This window comes from Ailuropoda melanoleuca, chromosome 8, assembly GCF_002007445.2.
Source record: "Ailuropoda melanoleuca isolate Jingjing chromosome 8, ASM200744v2, whole genome shotgun sequence".
Classification (NCBI taxonomy): domain Eukaryota; kingdom Metazoa; phylum Chordata; class Mammalia; order Carnivora; family Ursidae; genus Ailuropoda; species Ailuropoda melanoleuca.
In genome coordinates this window covers 58,531,513-58,550,033 of record NC_048225.1, presented here as the reverse complement: position 1 = coordinate 58,550,033, position 18,521 = coordinate 58,531,513, and the positions used below count along the sequence as shown (strand labels likewise).

The 18,521-nt window shown below is 41.5% G+C and overlaps 2 protein-coding genes across 1 annotated transcript; both read left to right on the top strand.

Moving 5' to 3' along the window:
• LOC109490533 (olfactory receptor 56A4-like) overlaps nucleotides 1-18,521 on the top strand; it is a 195,089-nt gene that overhangs the window by 93,387 nt on the left and 83,181 nt on the right.
• LOC100481773 (olfactory receptor 52L1) lies at nucleotides 2,336-10,065 on the top strand (the record flags this gene model as incomplete). The annotated part of the gene is made up of 2 exons (XM_002925000.2): nucleotides 2,336-2,489; nucleotides 9,581-10,065. Coding segments are annotated over 2 exons (639 nt in total), but the record flags the coding sequence as incomplete, so codon positions are not given.

The following is an 18,521-nucleotide window of genomic DNA, read 5'->3' as shown; positions in this document are numbered from 1 at the left end:
TGGTTTCGTGGTTACGAAATTGGTTAATGATTGGCGATTTTGGAACGTCTTTATTTCTCCATCAATTCTGAATGACAGCTTTGCTGGATAAAGGATCCTTGGCTGCATGTTTTTCTCTGAAAGAGCTTTAAAAATGCCCCCCCAAGCCTTTCTCTCATTCCAGGTCTCTGTAGACAGGTCTGACGTAATCCTGATACCTTTGCCTTGGTACGTGAGAAATTTCTTTGCCCTGGCCGCTTTCAATACTGTATCCTTGGATCTAATATTTGCGAATTGCACTATGACATGCCGTGGCGTAGGTTTGTCCTGGTTGAGCTTGGATGGGGTCCTCTCTGCCTCTTGGACACGAATGCTTGTTTCCCTTGCTAGATTAGGGAAGTTTTCAGCTACAATTTGTTCAAATATCTCTTCTAGACCTCTGTTTTTCTCCACCCCTTCAGGGATGCCGATGATTCTGACATTGGATCGTTTCATAGAGTCAGTAATCTCCCGTAATCTACATTCGTGGGCGTGGATTTTTTTAAGACCAGCTTCTATTTTCGTTTTTTCTTCTACTAACCCATCCTCCAATTCGCTAACGCGTTCCTCTGCCTCGGTGACCCTGGCCGTCAGAGCCTCTAGTTTTGACTGTATTTGGCCCATAGAATTTTTAATTTCTGTCAGATTCGCTCTCATTTCTGCCCTTAGGGATTCTATATTCTCAGCAACGCTTTCTCTGATGCTTTTTTCAAGTTTACTCATCATCTTGACCATTGTTGCTCTGAATTCCATTTCTGATAATTGGGATACATCCATATGTATTAATTCTGTGGCCGAGGCCAATTCTGTGGCAGAGGCCACAGACTCATTATCTTTTCTTTGCTGGGGGGGACTTCTCCTTCTCGTCATTCTGATGAAGAGAGATTGCAGGGTTGTCCAGAGCCCAAGTGTTGACTGGGACCCAGGCCGTGCGCCCTTGTTTTATAGAGATCTTAGGGATGTGGGCTTCTTCCTTAAAGAGTTTATTTATTTATTTGAGAGAGAGAGAGACAGTCAGCAAGAAAGGGAACCCAAGCAGAGGAGTGGGAGAGGAAGAAGCAGGTTCCCGGTGGAGAAGCCCGATGAGGGACTCCTTACGGAGCGTTGTGATCACACCCTAATCCGAAGACAGGTGCTTGGTGACTGCGCCACTCAGGCGCTCCGGGTTGTGGGCTTCTTGATTTTTCAGCCTGCCTTCTGGGGGAGGGGCCTGCCTGCCGGTACTCAGAAAACCCTGTTTGGGTAGAGTCTCTGTGTCCCTTGCGAGGGGGGATGGGGATGGGCACCCTGTGAGCCGGTATTTCCGGGCTTTTGTTCTCTGGCGGCTTTCCCTGGCGGTTTGCTATGCCTCTTCTGAGAGAGCAGCAGCGGCTGAAATTCAGCCTCTGTCTCAGAACAGAGGGATCGCGGATCGTTCTCCACTGATGTTCTGGCCACTTTAACTCTGTTTCTGTTGGTGCTGCTCAACCCTGCAGCATCCCGGGCTGTGCGCCCCACACCCGGCGTCCCAGCCCTCACTTCCAGGGCCGGCACGTCTCTGTCCTTTGTGTTTCCAACCCCGCCAGCCGCCAGCCGCCCCGCGCGGGCTCCCGGAGCTCCCCGTCTCAGTCTGGTGTCTCACGGGTGCTGACCGCGAGTCCGCCTGCTCCCCCGTGCAGGTGGCCCTCCAGCCGCCAGCCGCCCCGCGGACGCTCCCGGAGCTCCCGGTCTCAGCCTCGATCCAGTGAGCACACCGGAGCTCCGGAGCTCCGTGAGATGCTTGGTGGTGCACGCTCCCGGCTCACGGACTCAGTCTGCCGTTTCCAGAGTGCGGGTCCGCGGTCCGCCCGCTCCCCGGTGCAGGTGGCCCGCCAGCCGCCCTGCGCGCGCGCTCCTGGAGCTCGCGTTCTAAGTCTGTTGTCTCGCGGGTGCCGTCCGCGAGTCCGCCTGCTCCCCCGTGCAGGTGGCCCGCCAACCGCCAGCCGTCCCGCGTGCGCTCCCGGAGCTCCCTTCTCAGCCTGCTGTCTCAAGCGTGCGGGTCCGCGGTCTGTCCGCTCCCCCTTGCAGGTGGCTACCGCTTCCCGGCGCCCTGACACGGCGGCTCCCTCCCCCTTCTGTTTAGCTTCCGATATCTGTGCGCGGTTTCACGGCTCCCCGCTTCGTACCTCGATACTCAGCGCTGGAGATGTTCATTTGTAGAGATCCAGATGTATCTTCCTGCGTCTCAGGCTGATTCCGTGGATATTCCTGCTGGTCTGGTACCTATCCAGCTCAACTCAGGGGACCGGCTGAAAAAGGGGTCCCCTACTCCTCCGCCATCTTAACCTCCTCTTCCCAAATGTTCTTTATCCATGCATTCTCTGCTATGGAGTCGGGAGTGCTGGTGGCCATGGCTGTGGACCGTTTTGTGGCCATCTGTAACCCATTACATTATGCAACCATTCTTACCCCTGTTTTTGTTGCTAAGATTGGAGGCCTGGTGGCACTGCGAGGTGTGGGGTTGACCATCTCCTTTCCAGGCTTGGCCAGTCGGCTGCCCTACTGTGGCTCTCACACAATTGCCTATACATACTGTGAGCATATGGCAGTAGTAAAGTTGGCCTGTGGGGCCACCACTGTGGATAATCTCTATGCCTTTGCTGTAGCAATCTTTCTTGGTGTGGGGGATGTGGCCTTTATTGCTTACTCCTATGGGCAGATTGTGAGGACTGTGATTCATTTTCCTTCACCTGAGGCACGTGCTAAAGCAGGCAGCACATGTACGGCTCATGTCTGTGTCATCCTCTTCTTCTATGGACCAGGCTTTCTTTCTGTGGTCATGCAGCGCTTTGGCCCATCCACCTCTGCTGCTAAGGTCATCCTTGCCAATCTCTACTTGCTCTTTCCCCCTGCCCTAGACCCCATTGTCTATGGAGTTAAGACCAAGCAGATCCGGGAGCGGCTGTTTAAAATGCTAAGGCCCAAGCAGGTTGATCCCACCTGAGTATAGTTCTCATCAGCTGGATCTCAGGTCAACAGTGGTCCTCCCCTGTGGGATGGGAACCCCACAGCCCAGATCATTTACCTAGTAGGGACAGTCAAGAGAAAGCAAATGAAGTTTTCTTGAGTGTTTGGAAGTTGGGAAGTCTCTTCTGAGGTCTATATAGTGTTCAGATATTGGGATGGGAAAACAGAAGTGCTGTGGTATCTCAAGCAAGTAGTTTTTTGAATATGTCTTTCTTCCAAGAGTTTATGATTTACTTGTGTTGACAAGATAAATGCATCAGGGAATTAGGAAACAATGAGCACTTCTATGAACCTGAGACAAGTGACTTTGAAGATCAGGGAGAGATGAACTGGGTGCCTGTTTGTACATATGAGAACATGGACCACTTCCCACCATTGTGACACTGACACATAGGCAGTCTGTGGGAGCCGATAGGCCTTCTCTATCAGTAAAACTTTGGCATCATAGAAATAAGGGTGGCAACCTATGGAAATTCTTTAGAGTTTCAGGCTCATGAGAGAAACTCTTTAAAATATTCATATTCCATCTGATTCTAGAAGTGCTTTAGTCCATGTGCTTTTCTCCTGCTTTTGAGATGGATGACCTTCTCTGACACCTATAGTATTATGTATTTTTAACCTCTGAGAATAATGATAATTTTTCTTTCATGTCTTCATTTTTAGTCTCAGGTGCAGAGCCTTGAGTTAAAGTTTATTGCATACAATAATCGTTGTTCTAATTATTGTTTATTTTATCTTCATCTGTAATTCTTTTGGCCATTCTTTTCTATTTCCTACTGTTGGCACTCACTTTTTAATGTGTTTGTTGTATGTTCTTAAATATTTACATATCCTTGCAATGTATGTAGTGTTGACTGAGTGTCATGTATTCCTAATATACGTAAGTACCCTTCTGTAGTTCCTCCAGTCCGTGCGTCCTTCCCCCATGGGTAGTCCGTGACCTTCCTAATGGGAATGCACCTCCCTGTCTTTATCCTTCCTATTCTTACTCATCTTGAACTTTAGTTCAAACCTCACCTCTTTGAAGCAGGTTTTTAAAACTAGATCAGTCACTTGCTTTATGAACTCAGAGCTCTATGTATATTTCTTTCATTATCTATTATAATTAAAAATTACACACACACACACACACACACTGGGCTGCCTGGGTGGCTCAGTTGGTTGAGCATCCAACTCTTGATTTCAGTTCAGGTCATGATCTCAGGGTTGTGAGATTGAGCCCTCTGTTGGGTTCCCCACTCAGCAGGGAGTCTGATTGAGATTCTCTCTCTCCCTCTTCCTCTGTCCCTCCTCCTGCTCATGCTCTCTCTCTAAAATAAATAAGTAAATCTTTAAAAAATTATATATAAAATGATTGGTTGAAAGTTCTCTGACCCCCATATCTACTAAATGATGAATTGCGTTGTATCCTTAGCATAGTACCTGGTGCATGATAGGCACTCAATAAATCTTTACTTAATAAATAAATTTTATTATTTTAATGGACTGTATCATTGCTGGCATATTTCCTCATTAGTCACATTGACATATGTGTATTTTGGATTAAATGAATACATAAATCTCAAGTTGTGACATAGGCACTTAATAACTTTTTATTGTAATCAGAAGGGGGAATGAAGCATGAGAGACTATGGACTATGAAAAACAAACTGAGGGCTTCAGAGGGGAGGGGGGTGGGGGAATGGGATAGGCTGGTGATGGGTAGTAAGGAGGGCACGTATTGAATGGTGCACTGGGTGTTATACGCAACTAATGAATCATCGAAATTTACATAAAAAACCAGGGATGTACTGTATGGTGACTAACATAATATAATAAAAAAATTATTATAATAAAAAAACTAAAAAAAAAAGAAATGAAATAAGTTGTCACAAAACCAGCACTGCAGTCATAATCACTATTAACACTACTGTCTTTACTACTATCATTGTGATGAACACTATCTCAACTTTCAAATGTATTTTCATTTTTAAAAAAAATTTCAACTGGTGATATTTTGGACACTGTGTAGATGCACTGAAGAATGTGGTTACTCTTATAAGGCGATCTCACTGCTGTGCATAAACATAGAACAAGCAGAAAAATAGCATTTATCTTTCTCCTTATCTTCATTTGCTCTTCTTTTCTTCATTATTTCCTTCCTCATCCTGAGTATTTCCCAGGCTCTTGGTGTAATGATGAAATGAACTTGAAAATCTAGAAACTATGATAAAATGTGGTAGTGCTGTGGTGGATATTGGTTCCAAGTCACTGAAGACTAATTCTCCATGGGAGGTTAGGGGCAGGAAAGGGACATGGGCTGGGTTAGGTTAAAGAGATGCTATCAATGACCAGAGTTTAGAAGAGTATGGGCCTAGGTTGTCAAGTGGGTAGATGGAAGGTTAGGGCTAAACTTATGGTCCCTAAGGGGAGCCTGCTTCAGTCTTTCTCCTAAGTGGCCTCTGCTCAATTCCATGCTCAATGATCCCATGTTTTCTCTGTTAAATATTAATCTTCAATATTATTAGTAAGAAGATAGCACAGCAGGATTATTCACAGAAGCTAAAAGGTGAAGACAACCCATGTGTCCATCAGCTAATGAATGTATTAACAAAAAAGTAGTATACACATCTAGTATTCAGCCTTAAAAGGAATAAAATTCTGACACATGGTACAGCATGGATGAACCTTAACCATTATGCTAAGTGAAATAAGGTAGACACAAAATGACAAATATTCTATGATTCCACTTATATGAAGTACCTAGAATAGGCAAATTCATAGAGACATAAGTAAAACAGACATTGCCAGGGGCTTAGAGGAAAGAAGGCTGGGAATTATTATTTAATAGGTACAGAGCTTCTATTTGGGATGCTGGGAAAATTCTGGAAATAGATATTGGTGATGGCTGCACAACCTTGTGAATGTACCTAATGCCACTGAATTGTTAAAATGGTTAAAATGGTAAATATTATGTTAAATATATTTTACCACAGTAAAAAATGACAACAGCAAAAATACCCTCTAGAAGATAGATCTTCAAAGAAAAGGTAAAAAGTCGAGACCTCCCTCTTCTCCTATCTCTGCTTCATAGGTCGGAGTGGAAGAAAGGGCTCCAGGAGATGCACAGTAGCTATAGAATTGCAGAGGATTCCTTAGTGGGAGGATGAGTGACATTTACTACCAATGGGTGTAGAGTTTTCTATGTGCTTTAGTTAAACTTGTTTTAAACAATCTTAGTAGTGACTAACATAACATAATAAAATTAAAAAAAACTTAGTCTGAATATGCTGTTTTAATGTAAAATCTTTTTTTTTAAAGATTTTATTGATTTATTTGAAAGAGAGAACATGAGCAGGGGAAGAAGCAGACTCCCTGCTGAGCAGGGAGCCTGACACGGGGCTTAATCCCAGGACCCTGGGACCATGACCTGAGCCAAAGGCAGAGGCTTAACGGACTGAGCCACCCAGGTGCCCCTAGTGTAAAATCTTGATTATCTGAGCACCTCCCATTGTTCAGCTCTTATTCCATTGTACCTTGAGCCCTTGAGAAAGAAAACTTTGCACATAAGCTCTCTCATTTAGTGTCTACAAAATGCATATGGGGCTGGTAATCTCATTATATCCATTTTTTTTCTGACAAAAATGTTGTACTTCCTACTAAGTGGGCATCATTCATTTTCTCACACTTCTCATAACTCTGTTTTGGTAGCGAGTTCACTGTTCTTGTTCCCCAAAGCAATTTTCAGGGTTTTTTTTCCCCTGGAAAAACAGACTAGCAAACAAATAAGCATGGACTGGTGCTTTGCTGTTCATGTCATTCATGCAAATTATTCTCTACTACTCCCAGTTATTGATATCTCTCCTTGTTGCTCTTATTCATTAAATGATTACTGAGTTGATATGTACTCTATTTTTTGCCACCCCCATTACCCTGGTGTGTAAGACTTCAGGATTTATGCAAATGACCCATTGAACACTCTGTGTTTTCATATTCTTAATTTGTTTCTCCCCAGATCCCTACCTCATTTAACCATTCCCATGACATATCCTTGAACCTCTCTGGAGATCACTGTGTTTGTCTCCAACACATCTCCCAGTGTCTTCAGGGTTTTTGTATCCTCAGCCTACCCCCACAACTCCCTTCACTTTTAACCCATTCTTCTGGTCACTAAGTTGAATTAAGGAGGCTTTCCTGCATTCCTAAGAATGAGAAGTTTCTCTTATTACATGCTTGGCATCCTATAGTTTTAATTTATAATACTTAAAACTATTATTAGGTTTTTGTGATCGCATACGTAATATATACCATCCCACGAGCCATGATGACAAGGATCATTAATCATATTGTTCGTTTTGTTTAACATCTAGTAGAGTGCATGGATTTGGTGGATATTTAATACCGACTGACTGAATGCATGAATAAATGAAGCTTCCCACCAGCTATGAATGAAATACTTTGTTGTCTGGATAAATGAAAAGACGGTGCAATTGAAACATTTTTCCAAAGGAGAATGTAGCCATTGGGGTAGACTGTAGCTGCTTTATCAGAGATGTGGCCCAGGGAAGGACCTGTTTGGTAATCGGGAGATATGATAGAGGAGGTCTTAGCCATTTCATTGGGAACTCGCTTCAGTGGACTCTGTGAGAATCAATATCTATCCCATACTTGCTATGGTATTGGAGTTGATATCCACGGACCTGTTGCAATTTCTCAGAAGAGAAACAAAGTGCTTAATTCACTTGAGAGACGTGGCATTTTTCTTAGATTGGATCCTCTAGAAACACACTGAGGCAGAGATTTGCATGCAGGAAACTTATTGTGAAATATACTTGGGACTGACACCTATCAGGGAGTGAGGGAAGCAGGATGGAAAAGAGGAAGAAGTTAAACTATGATCCAGTTACTCCAGATGCCTGAGATGATTCCATGGGGGTGCTCTTGAGCTGAGATGGTCCTTCAATGTTGTTTCAAAAGAGAGAGGTTCAGGTCTTTGTATTTGTACTTAAATGGGTCATTGGGTGAGGGCTGCACTCAGAAAAGAAAACTAATCTTGGGTGAGTCAGCTCTCTTTGTCGAAGGGAGAGTGACTCAATTATGAGCTTTTAGCAGCCCCTACTCTCAGCAGATAGAGGAATGAACACGTTTCATCACAGAGTGCACTAAAGAATTTATCGCTCTGAGTTTGACCTGTGAGAAGGAGAAATCTGAGCTTACAGAGAAATATGAGCTTTCCTAGCTCACTGAGCATGCAGCTTCCTATGACGGCTGTCAAGGTGGACAGGCTTAGAGGTGATGACCAACACTGGACAGACATGAGCCACCTGGTCAGGTGCAGGTGCCGCTCCCTGTTTTGCCTCTCTGCCCAACTAGCTATCCCTGAGGCAATTGACTTAGCTCTCTGGGTCTCCAGCCAATCTGGATACTAAGTTTAGCCCTGTCCAAAGGTGTCTGTGTGTCCTTTGGGACCTGCCAATTGGTAATAACATCTTGCCTGCTCAGTGTCTTATTCACAGTCACTGGACCTACCTTGGGAAAGTATCAAGAATGGACTTGTCTTTCATGGTAGGATTACAAAACTAGGTATAAATCTGTACACTATTTATAGAATAACCTATATACTGGAACTTTGGAACTTTATACACATCATTTAATTAATATTTATAATAAAGCAGTAAGATTTACATTATTTGCTCTACCATCAGGTGAGGTGATCTATACTCAGAGAGTTTAAGTATCCCACCATAGGTTCATTTGTTGAATATGAAGCAACAGAATTTAAGCATAGTTGTCTGCCTACAAAACTTATATTTATCCCCTGTACGGTGAAGCCTTTACCAGCTAGTTTATAATTATGAAGCTTAATGAGAAATTGTTCTTTACTCGAGACAAACCATTAAGACACTGAAAGGATTTCTATAATTAGATAAAACAGAAAGTTGTGGATGAACAAAAAAATCACAAAATAAAGTGCTCTTAACATGATTAATGTGGTCCTAATACAGCTAGAGTTCTAAGAGACAGTAACCAGTGGACTCTGAATTTTGAAGGACAAGAAAGACCAATTCAGATAAAAGAGATGGAAGAAAGAATATGCAAAAGGTACATGTAAAATAAGTTGTTGCAATCACATAATTCCAAGAACATGGAATAGTTCAAGCAAGATTTTTGGTGGAAATTTGCTAAGTGTAAGTCAAAGTAATAAAAAAAATAGCCTTTTAAAGCCTTGTTTGCCAGTCTTGAATGTATAATTTTATTCCATGGATTAAATGGACTAACAGATTTTAATCTTAGAAGTGACATGATGACATGTGAATTTTAGATGTATTTTATAATCCTCTGCCTTAAGAATGCATAGTGGATAGGAAGGGGTTAATGGCAAAGCCAGAAAGATCTACAGAAATAATCCAGGTGCTAGAAGTTAGGAGTGTGCCCTACACAGTGACAGTGGGGGGTGAGAAGAATGAGTGGGTCAAAAGGGGTTAACTGCAGTCAATAGGAACTGGTGACAAGTAAAAGGGAGGAGAGATCAGAATGAGTAAGTTTCTACATTGGGTTGAATAGGTACATATAGTGATTTAACTAAAAAAACTATGAGCATGGTTGGTCCTCCTCCTCCCCTTCCCTGTCCTGTTGCAGAGACTCATCTTCTGCCAGGCCACCATCATAGGCCATGCCTACTGTGAACATATGGCTGTGGTAAAACTTGCCTGCTCAGAAACCACAGTGAACCGAGCTTACGGGTTGGCAGTGGCCCTGCTTGTGGTTGGGCTAGATGTCGTGGCCATCGGTATTTCCTATGCCCTCATCCTCCAGACTGTGCTGAAGGTACCTGGGGGTGAGGCCCGACTTAAGGCCTTTAGCACATGTGGGTCTCATATTTGTGTCATCCTGATCTTCTATGTTCCTGGAATATTCTCCTTCCTCACTCATCGGTTTGGCCACCATGTACCCCATCACGTCCATGTTCTTCTGGCCACACTGTACCTCCTTGTGCCACCAGCACTCAATCCTCTTGTCTATGGGGTGAAGACTCGGCAGATCCGCCAGCGAGTACTTAGGGTTTTCTCCACTAAAGGATAGATCTGAACACATCCCAGTTATTTTCTTCTGAGTCTCCTGCTAAAGGTACTGCCAGGAGCCCCTGGCTGATCTAGGCTATGTGGATAGAGACCATTCCACAGTGAGGAATCCTTCCAGTCCTGCTAGTCTCGTGGCAAAGAATATGCCTGGGCACTTGGCTCCATCAGTGATTGTTTACTTAGATAGCAGCATTTGTGATTATTTTCCCCATCTTTTTTTTTTTTTTGCTCTTGATCCCAGTATTTCTCTACTCCTTGTGTTGTGGGACTAAGAGATAAGATCAATAGATGTTACCTTTGGATATGCTGTTTTTTCCTGCCTTCACCCAATGACTGTGGAACATCATCTAGTAAAGGAGTGGGAAGTCCCAACCTTTGCATGGTTTTAGTTTTACAGTGTCTTTAAACCCTCAAAATTCTGTGAGCTCTAGGTCACTGGGTTCCCTTGTAGTAAGAGAGTGTCTCTCAAAGCATTTGAGATATCCACGATGTGAGAAAACTTTTTTTTTACAATATGGGTGTTACTTATTTATTTAAAATAGACCTAAGTGGGGCAGGTAACGTAATAGGTTCTAGGAATAATATGTTATGATTCGTATTTTCAAAATATAAACTTATATGTATATAGTGGATTTCTTTTTAAAAAAGGTCTATTTGGATTTTTGATTTATTATATTTTAATGTATTTATATTTTTTGCTTAGGATAAAGAGTAAGACCAAGTATTGAATATATGTATGTTTTATAAGTATTAATTTAACAAAGCAAAATAACCATGTAATTATTATGATTTAATAACCATAAAACTTGCTGGTCTGGTGTTGGTAAATTTTTATTTAATTTATAAATTATTATTATATTGGGGCGCCTGGGTGGCACAGCGGTTAGCGTCTGCCTTCGGCTCAGGGCGTGATCCCGGCATTATGGGATCGAGCCCCACATCAGGCTTTTCTGCTATGAGCCTGCTTCTTCCTCTCCCACTCCCCCTGCTTGTATTCCCTCTCTCGCTGGCCGTCTCTATCTCTATCGAATAAATAAATAAAAAATCTTAAAAAAATTATTATTGTATTTATTAATAAATATAGACTAGTTATGCCACTCGAAAGAATTTCTCTTTCTGAAATGTGGGTATGGGCTCGATTAGAGCCTCCCCATTTCTAGTAACATAATCTGGGTAAAGCTTACAAGAGGATTGTCACAATTGGTATATTGTATCCTGTTTGTTGGATATTGCCCTAAAATCCTAAAAAGTAGTACATTTTGTTAAGCCGTAGAAGAAGAAAGTTACTGCTGCCTTGCAGGAGGTTGCTCTCAGGTTGAGAAGATCCTATCCTGGGATTCAATTGTGGTTGAAAGGGGGGAATGGATGGGTTAGTGTTCCATTTCTTCTTTCTTGGTAAATTTTACTCCTAATAAATAGTTTTCAAATACAGAGATGGAGTATGAAGTCTTCAGTTTGTCACACTTGGGTTAATTAAGGAGGAGTCACATGAGTTCTTATTGCGGAGCAATTAAATGTTCTCATCTCCTTGGTTGTAGGTCTAGGACTTGAACTCTGGTGAGTTGTCCTGGGGAAGCCCAGGCTGTGGTGTATGTTGTATCACATCCACGGGAAAACTGTCTTGGCCCTAGAGGTACTTAGGTTAGGGAGGTTATTCAAAGTAGTGGTTTGTTCTCTCCTTCCATTACACCACTTGCTGATGTGGGTATGATGTGGGATCTGAAGACCTTCCTTGGATCACAAGTTGGAAACGTGTGCCGAAGCTGGTAGAGCAACACTGTAGAAGAGCCCGTGTCCCTGACGCCGTCTGGGCCACCAACCCTGACTTAAACCTGGGACAGAAGCTCGTATCTGGGCTAAGCCACTATGTTTGGGGGTATCTTTTTGCAGCTGACTAACCTATAGCCTAAGCTGTAGATGTTTTTCATCTCAGATCATCCAAGTGGGATATGTCTTCTGCCTGAAGGATATCTTTTAGAATTTCCTTTTGAAAAGGTTCTCAGTTCTTGTTTGTTTATTTTATTCTCATTCAAATTTACTGCCAGAAAATGTTTATATCATTTTCTTTCTGTTTCATTTTCTACTGTGGCTATCGTATATCTCCATAAATCCCGTTTCATTCTTAGCAGTGTTTATTTGTGCCTTTCCTGATTTCCTTGCTTATTCATGTTAAACATTTATCAATAGTATGAAATATTTAAATGTTTAAACTTACAGCCATTTAACTTAATGGTAGTGCTGGCTTTTTGGCTTTCACTTTTCTTGTCTTTTTTGCTGATTTGTATTCCTTTACTTTTTATCACCTCAAAGATGCATTTAAAAAGACATTTAAAAATATTTTACATATTTTATGAATGTCTTTTTTTTCTACTTGCACTCTTATCTCATTATAATGGATTAGGTTTTCTGCTTGTTAGCATGGTCCTTCCTTTTCATGAGGCCATTGTTTCTCAACTGTCTGTAGATTCTTTCATCTCTCTCTTCATAGATGAGAATTATTTGTTTGCATAGGTGAAGGGCAGTTTCCTCAGAGGCTGTAAAGGTCACAGTTCTTGTTCCCTGGTTGTAAGTACTCTGTAGGTCATTGTGTTGCGATGTGCAAAGGGGTAGAATTCCCCTCTGGTTGTCAAGTGGAAAATGAAAAGGTCTACTGAGTTTCCTCCTCTTCGGCTGAAGCAGAAAAGCTTTTACACCTGGAACCAGAGATGATACAATATACTTCTCTAATGTGTGGAGCGCTCCGTACTTTTTGTCCATATCTAACTTGGACCCTACATTGGAACTGACTTTGATTCTAACTGGCCTCACTGCAATGACAAGGTTTGGAGGTCAGTGGCATCTTCTTTTTATATAGGGAGCTGATGTCCTAGTCATAGGACATTTGTGTATATAGAAGACCACACTGACCCAGCTGTCCAGGTAATACAAGAATAATTACCTCATCAGTTCACTAAAGGATTGCTTTCAATTTCTGTCACCATTTCCATTGATTTTGAACTTGGAGTATTCCCTGGATCCCTTAAAGAGCCCATTTCTCATCTCTGCATCAAGCTTTAACTTGTCTGATTTCTCTTTCCCTAACTCATAATTCTCCACACAAATATCTACATTGGTTTGCAGCCTCTTCATGCTGGTTTTTCTATAAAGCCAATCCAATGTGAATTTTGAATTCCAGAAATTTCTCAAAGTATTTGAACCAGTCCTTGTACATTTTCCCATATCTAGTACTGGATTGAATTATCTTATTTTCACATTGCTGTAGCCATTAAAGGGAAACTTTGGCAGATAGGGTAGTAAATCATGTTTTCAGTCCAACATCTTGAACATAATTATTATAATTTTAACTTAATCTTGTGATGTCACTTGTGTTGTATATATCTTCCATGCTAGTCTAGACTCCAGAAAGACAAGAGTCTTTGTCTTTTTTTTTTTTTTTTTAAAGATTTTATTTATTTACTTGACAGAGATAGAGACAGCCAGCGAGAGGGAACACAAGCAGAGGGAGTGGGAGAGGAAGAAGCAGGCTCATAGCAGAGGAGCCTGACGTGGGTCGATCCCATAACGCCGGGATCACGCCCTGAGCCGAAGGCAGACGCTTAACCGCTGTGCCACCCAGGCGCCCCTGTCTTTTTTTTTTAATTTAAGATTTTATTTATTAATTTGAGAGAGAGAGAGAGCAAAGGCAGAAGGATAGGGAGAGGGAGGGAGACAATTTCCAGCAGACTCTGCACTGAGACAGAGCCTGACATGGGGCTAGAACCCACAGTCCTGAAATCATGACCTGAGTGGAAACCAAGAGTCTGATGCTCAGCCGACTGAACCACCCAGGTGTCCCAAGACAGGAGTCTTCTGTGTGTCATTTGCTTCTCAATACCAAGTGCCTGACTTACTCCCCAACACAATAAACATCTTAATAATTATTTGTGATACAGGATGAATGCACAAACTCGATACCTCTGCTGTGAGTACCATTTCTTTGTTTCTTCCTTTGTTTCTTTGTTTCTTTCCTTCTCTCTCTCTCTTTCTTCTTCTTTTTTAAATTAAATTAAATTTTTAAAAAATATTTTATTTATTTATTTGTCAGAGAGAGAGAGAGAGCACACAAGCAGGGTGAGCAGCAGGCAGAGGGAGAAGCAGGCTCCCCACTGAGCAAGGAGCCCAACGAGGGACTTGATCCCAGGACCTTGGGATCATGAACTGAGCCAAAGGCAGATGTTTAATCAACTGAACCACCCAGGTGTCCCTCTTTCTTCTTTTTTTAGTAATTTTTAGTGTGATTTTCTGTTGATGACAGATCTTCCATCCTAGAATTAGATGGTAATCATCTAATGGAGATAGGGTGTCTCTTGATAGAAAAAAGCTCAGGAATGTTGTGGGCAATTGAAAGTGCACATTTCTCTCTTTATCCCCTCTGTGTCCTAAGAAGTTGAGACTGCTTATGAGGAATTAAAGCGTGATCAAAGTAATGATGGTTAGAACCTAGTAACTTCCATTTGCAGTAAGTCATGACTGCAAAACATACGTGGGACCAGAGGACACAGGGGAGGTCCTCAACATCATTCTTTTAATTCTACATCTTGGGATCCATTTCTACTTCTTCCCCCTACCCCAACATAGGGAGATTTGCTGTGAAAATTTGGCTTCTAGTACAATTACCCAGCAATCTGCAAGGAGGATTGCAGGACCCCCACAAACAGAGCCCTAGCAGAATGTAAAGTGCAAAAAGAGTGATTGGCTTCTAGAGGTTTCTCTCTAGGAAGCAGATCTCAGGGTTCTTGTGCAGGTGTGTATGTGATATTGGAATACAATGTACAAGAGTCCACTGCTATACTTACAGATCCTCCAGGCAGGCAGTGAAACAGAACATATTTCCTATGTTTGAGATGCAGTAACCCTGGCCACTGCTCCCAGTCATCTCTGTCCAATTGTATTAGTGATCCTTCTTCACATATGGGAAACCAAGCAAGGGAGAGGAGGGAAAGATAGAGAAGTTTCACTCCTATTATTTCCCTCTTGTGGTGAGGGGAAGAAAAGCTTTGCTCTGGAAGCAGAGTGGAAGAAATAAACTTCTTCCCCAACAGGCAGCAGATGGCTCCTTTCACATTCTTTTGAGCGAAATTGATAATATTACATGGGGCAGGGCTTGGAAAAATGACTTGGAGGGTAGGGGCAGGAAAAATTTTTTTTTTGTGCTTTGTCATAAATTAGGTCTCAGTAGTTTCAAGAGAACAAAGCCTTACAGATTTTAGTATCTTAACAAACACAGAATTAAGTTGGGAAACAATACCAATGAGATGAGATGAAAAACCTCAAACGCTTGGAAATTAAATAGCACACATCTAAATAATCCATGGCTTAAATAAGAATCACAGCAAACGTTAGAAAATATTTCAGACTGATTGTTAATAACATAGAGCAAAAGTTGTAGGACATACCTACAAAGAAATTAGAGGTAAATTTATATTTTTCACTGCTTACAATAGAAAAGAATAAAGATTTAAAAGCAATTGTTTCAAAAACTAATGATGTACTATATGGTGACTAACATAACTTAATTAAAAAAAAGAAAAATAAAAAAATAAAAGCAATTATTTAAGTTGACAACTTGTAGAGAAAGAAGAATACATTAAGCCCAGGTAAACAAGAGTAGAGTAAGGAGTTAATAAAAATAAGAATAGAATCAATACAATTGAGAACAGAAGCAATAGAGAAAAATCAACAAATTAACAGAAGAACAAAGTTGGTTCTTTGGGAAGATTAATAAAATTAAGCTCTGATAAGACTTCGAAAAAGAGAACAACACAGAAGATCGATATGATTATTGAAGGAGTTATACAGTTATCATATACAATATGATAATTGAAGAAGTTGAGTTAAAATACTGAAAGGATAATAAAGGAATGTTACAGTTTTAAACCAATAAAACCAACAATTTACCTGTGAGATTTTATGACACATGTTATATGAATTCCAGCCCCCAAATATCCTAAGTACAGATTTATGATCCGAAATTCTCAAGGGACAGTCTTTCCTTTTTCAAGGAAAATATTTTTTTCCTTTTCCTCCATTCCCTTCCTCTCCCTTTCCTCCTCTACCCCCACTTCCCCCTCTCCTTCATCCTTCTTCTTTCCCTCCCTCTCTCCCCATCTCCCTCCTTTTCCTCCATCTCACCTTCTTTCCTTACATTTTTTCTTTTCTATGATTTTCCCCTTAATTATCAACTAAGGATGTCTCCTTCTCAAGTTCTCCCTTTAAGGGAGACTATTTTATAATAGAGTACTCCAGAGAAACTGAACTTACAGGATATAGATAGATAGATAGATACAAGAGGAGATTTACTATAGGAATTGGCTCATGCTGTTATGGAGGCCAGTAAGTCCCACAATCTGTCTGCAAGCAAGAGAACCAGGAAAGCCAGTGGTCTAATTCATTTTGAGTCTCAAGGCCAGAGAACCAGGAGATCCCTGGTGTAAATCCAGTCTGAGGCCAAGGGTATGAGAACTTGGGGGACTGCTAGTGTAAGTCTTGGAGTCTGAAGGCTCAGCAACCAGGTGCTTTGATGTTTAAAGGCAGGGAAGAAATGGACAGCTCAGCTTAAGAAAAGAGGGAATTCTCCCTTCCTTTGTCTTCTTGTGTTCTAGTAAGGCTTTCAATAGATTGGCTGATGCCTACCCACATTGGTAAGGGTGGGTCTCTACTCAGTCTACTGAACCAAATGCTGATCACTTCCAGAAACACATTCAGCTGCACTCAGATATAATGTTTTGCCAGCTGTCTGGGCATTCCTCTGCCCAGTTAAGTGGACACATAAAACTAACCATCAGTATATGAACTCCCAGAAGACTCCTTCCTTCTCCTCCCAGGCTTTGAGTTTTCCCAACAATATGCTCTGTAACCCTTGGACTCTCTCTTTGTGACAGTATAACGAGAAAAAACATATAAGTGGAGTAAGTAGGGATTAGCTAGTGGTCAAGGTTTACATTTTTAGTTGATTCCAACTTGGAGGAACGTCTGAAGGGTATGCAAGAGCTTCCATCAAAAAGAGAATATGAGAACATGAAGAAATTAATTTATGTATAATATATGAGTCCAGCACTGTTTTAAGTGGTATTTATATATTGATTCTTCTAATCTTCACAAGACCTATGACATGGGTGTTCTATTACTATTTTTATGTTAAATAAGGAAACAGACTCAGAGACGTAAAGTGATTTTTTTTTTTTAAAGTAACACAGCTTATAAATGACGGTATTGGATTTTAACTCCAGTAGCCCATCCTACAGTCTTTTTCATCATAGCACCCTGCTCTCCATTCTACATTACACTGGCGGTAATTTGCATTATTGAGATGTCACTCCATGCTACATTTCACTGATGTTTCATTTTGTGCTGATAAGGTTTTCCACAGGATCATCACTCAATTCTAGAATCCTATTTTGAGGGTCTGTTCTTGGGTTCCTTTCGAGTACCAATACTGTATCATGCAGGGTTTAAGGAGGAAACAGTACTAGAGAGGGGTTTAACTGAAAGGAGTTTAAAAAGAGAGTATTTGTAGAGGTGTTGGCAGGGTCAAGGAACCAACAAGAAGAACCCAAGATCTAGCAACCTCAGGAAGCCACTACCACCCAAGTCTGAAAGAGTAAGAGGAGGGAGCAGTATTACTCCAACCTGGGGGGCTCCAGAACGTGGAAGAGGGGCTTCTTACTAGGATCTCTGGTGAGCGAGAAACACAACCATGGTTAGAATTGTATCAAACCAAAAGGTGGGGATAGGAATAAGTACCCCAGCCTCTCTTTCCTCCCACATTTGATCTCCTGCAGGTGACTCCTGTTGTCTGAACTTGGAAGTCCAAAAGTCAAGTCAGGGAACCTAGCTGAAGCAGGGCATAGAGATCAGCCTCCATGAGCACAGAGCAGGGCAAAAAAAGGAAATGAATTTGTGGCCAAATAGAGAATAAATAGCTGAACTGTTTGCCTTTTCTGTGGTTGGACCCAGGAGGTAAAGGAGAAAAATATCACAAAATTAATTTGGCTAGTTTTACTTTTAACTCGTTCATCTTAAATCCCCAAGAGATATTCAACAATGTCTGTGACTGGAATACCCACTCAGAAATGTGGTTCTAAATACACTGAGGAGGTAGGAAATCAGATTATGTATGACCTTGATTTCATTAATTAGGTAAACAGGTTTTGAGCCTACTACATTCTTAACACTGTGTGTAACACCAAGTTAATGGGGAAAAAAAAATTGACATGGATCCAATGTTCATGAAGCTATCTGTCCAGTTCAGGTGTAGTGTTGAGTAGTCCATATTAAGAAGGATAGTTTTATTTTATGAACAATGGGAAGCTACTGATACTATAATGAAATGAAATTACTATAAGGGAATATCAATGAGGGCAGCGATCTTAACTACTTTACTCACCTTTATCCCTGTTACTAATCGAGCACTGGACA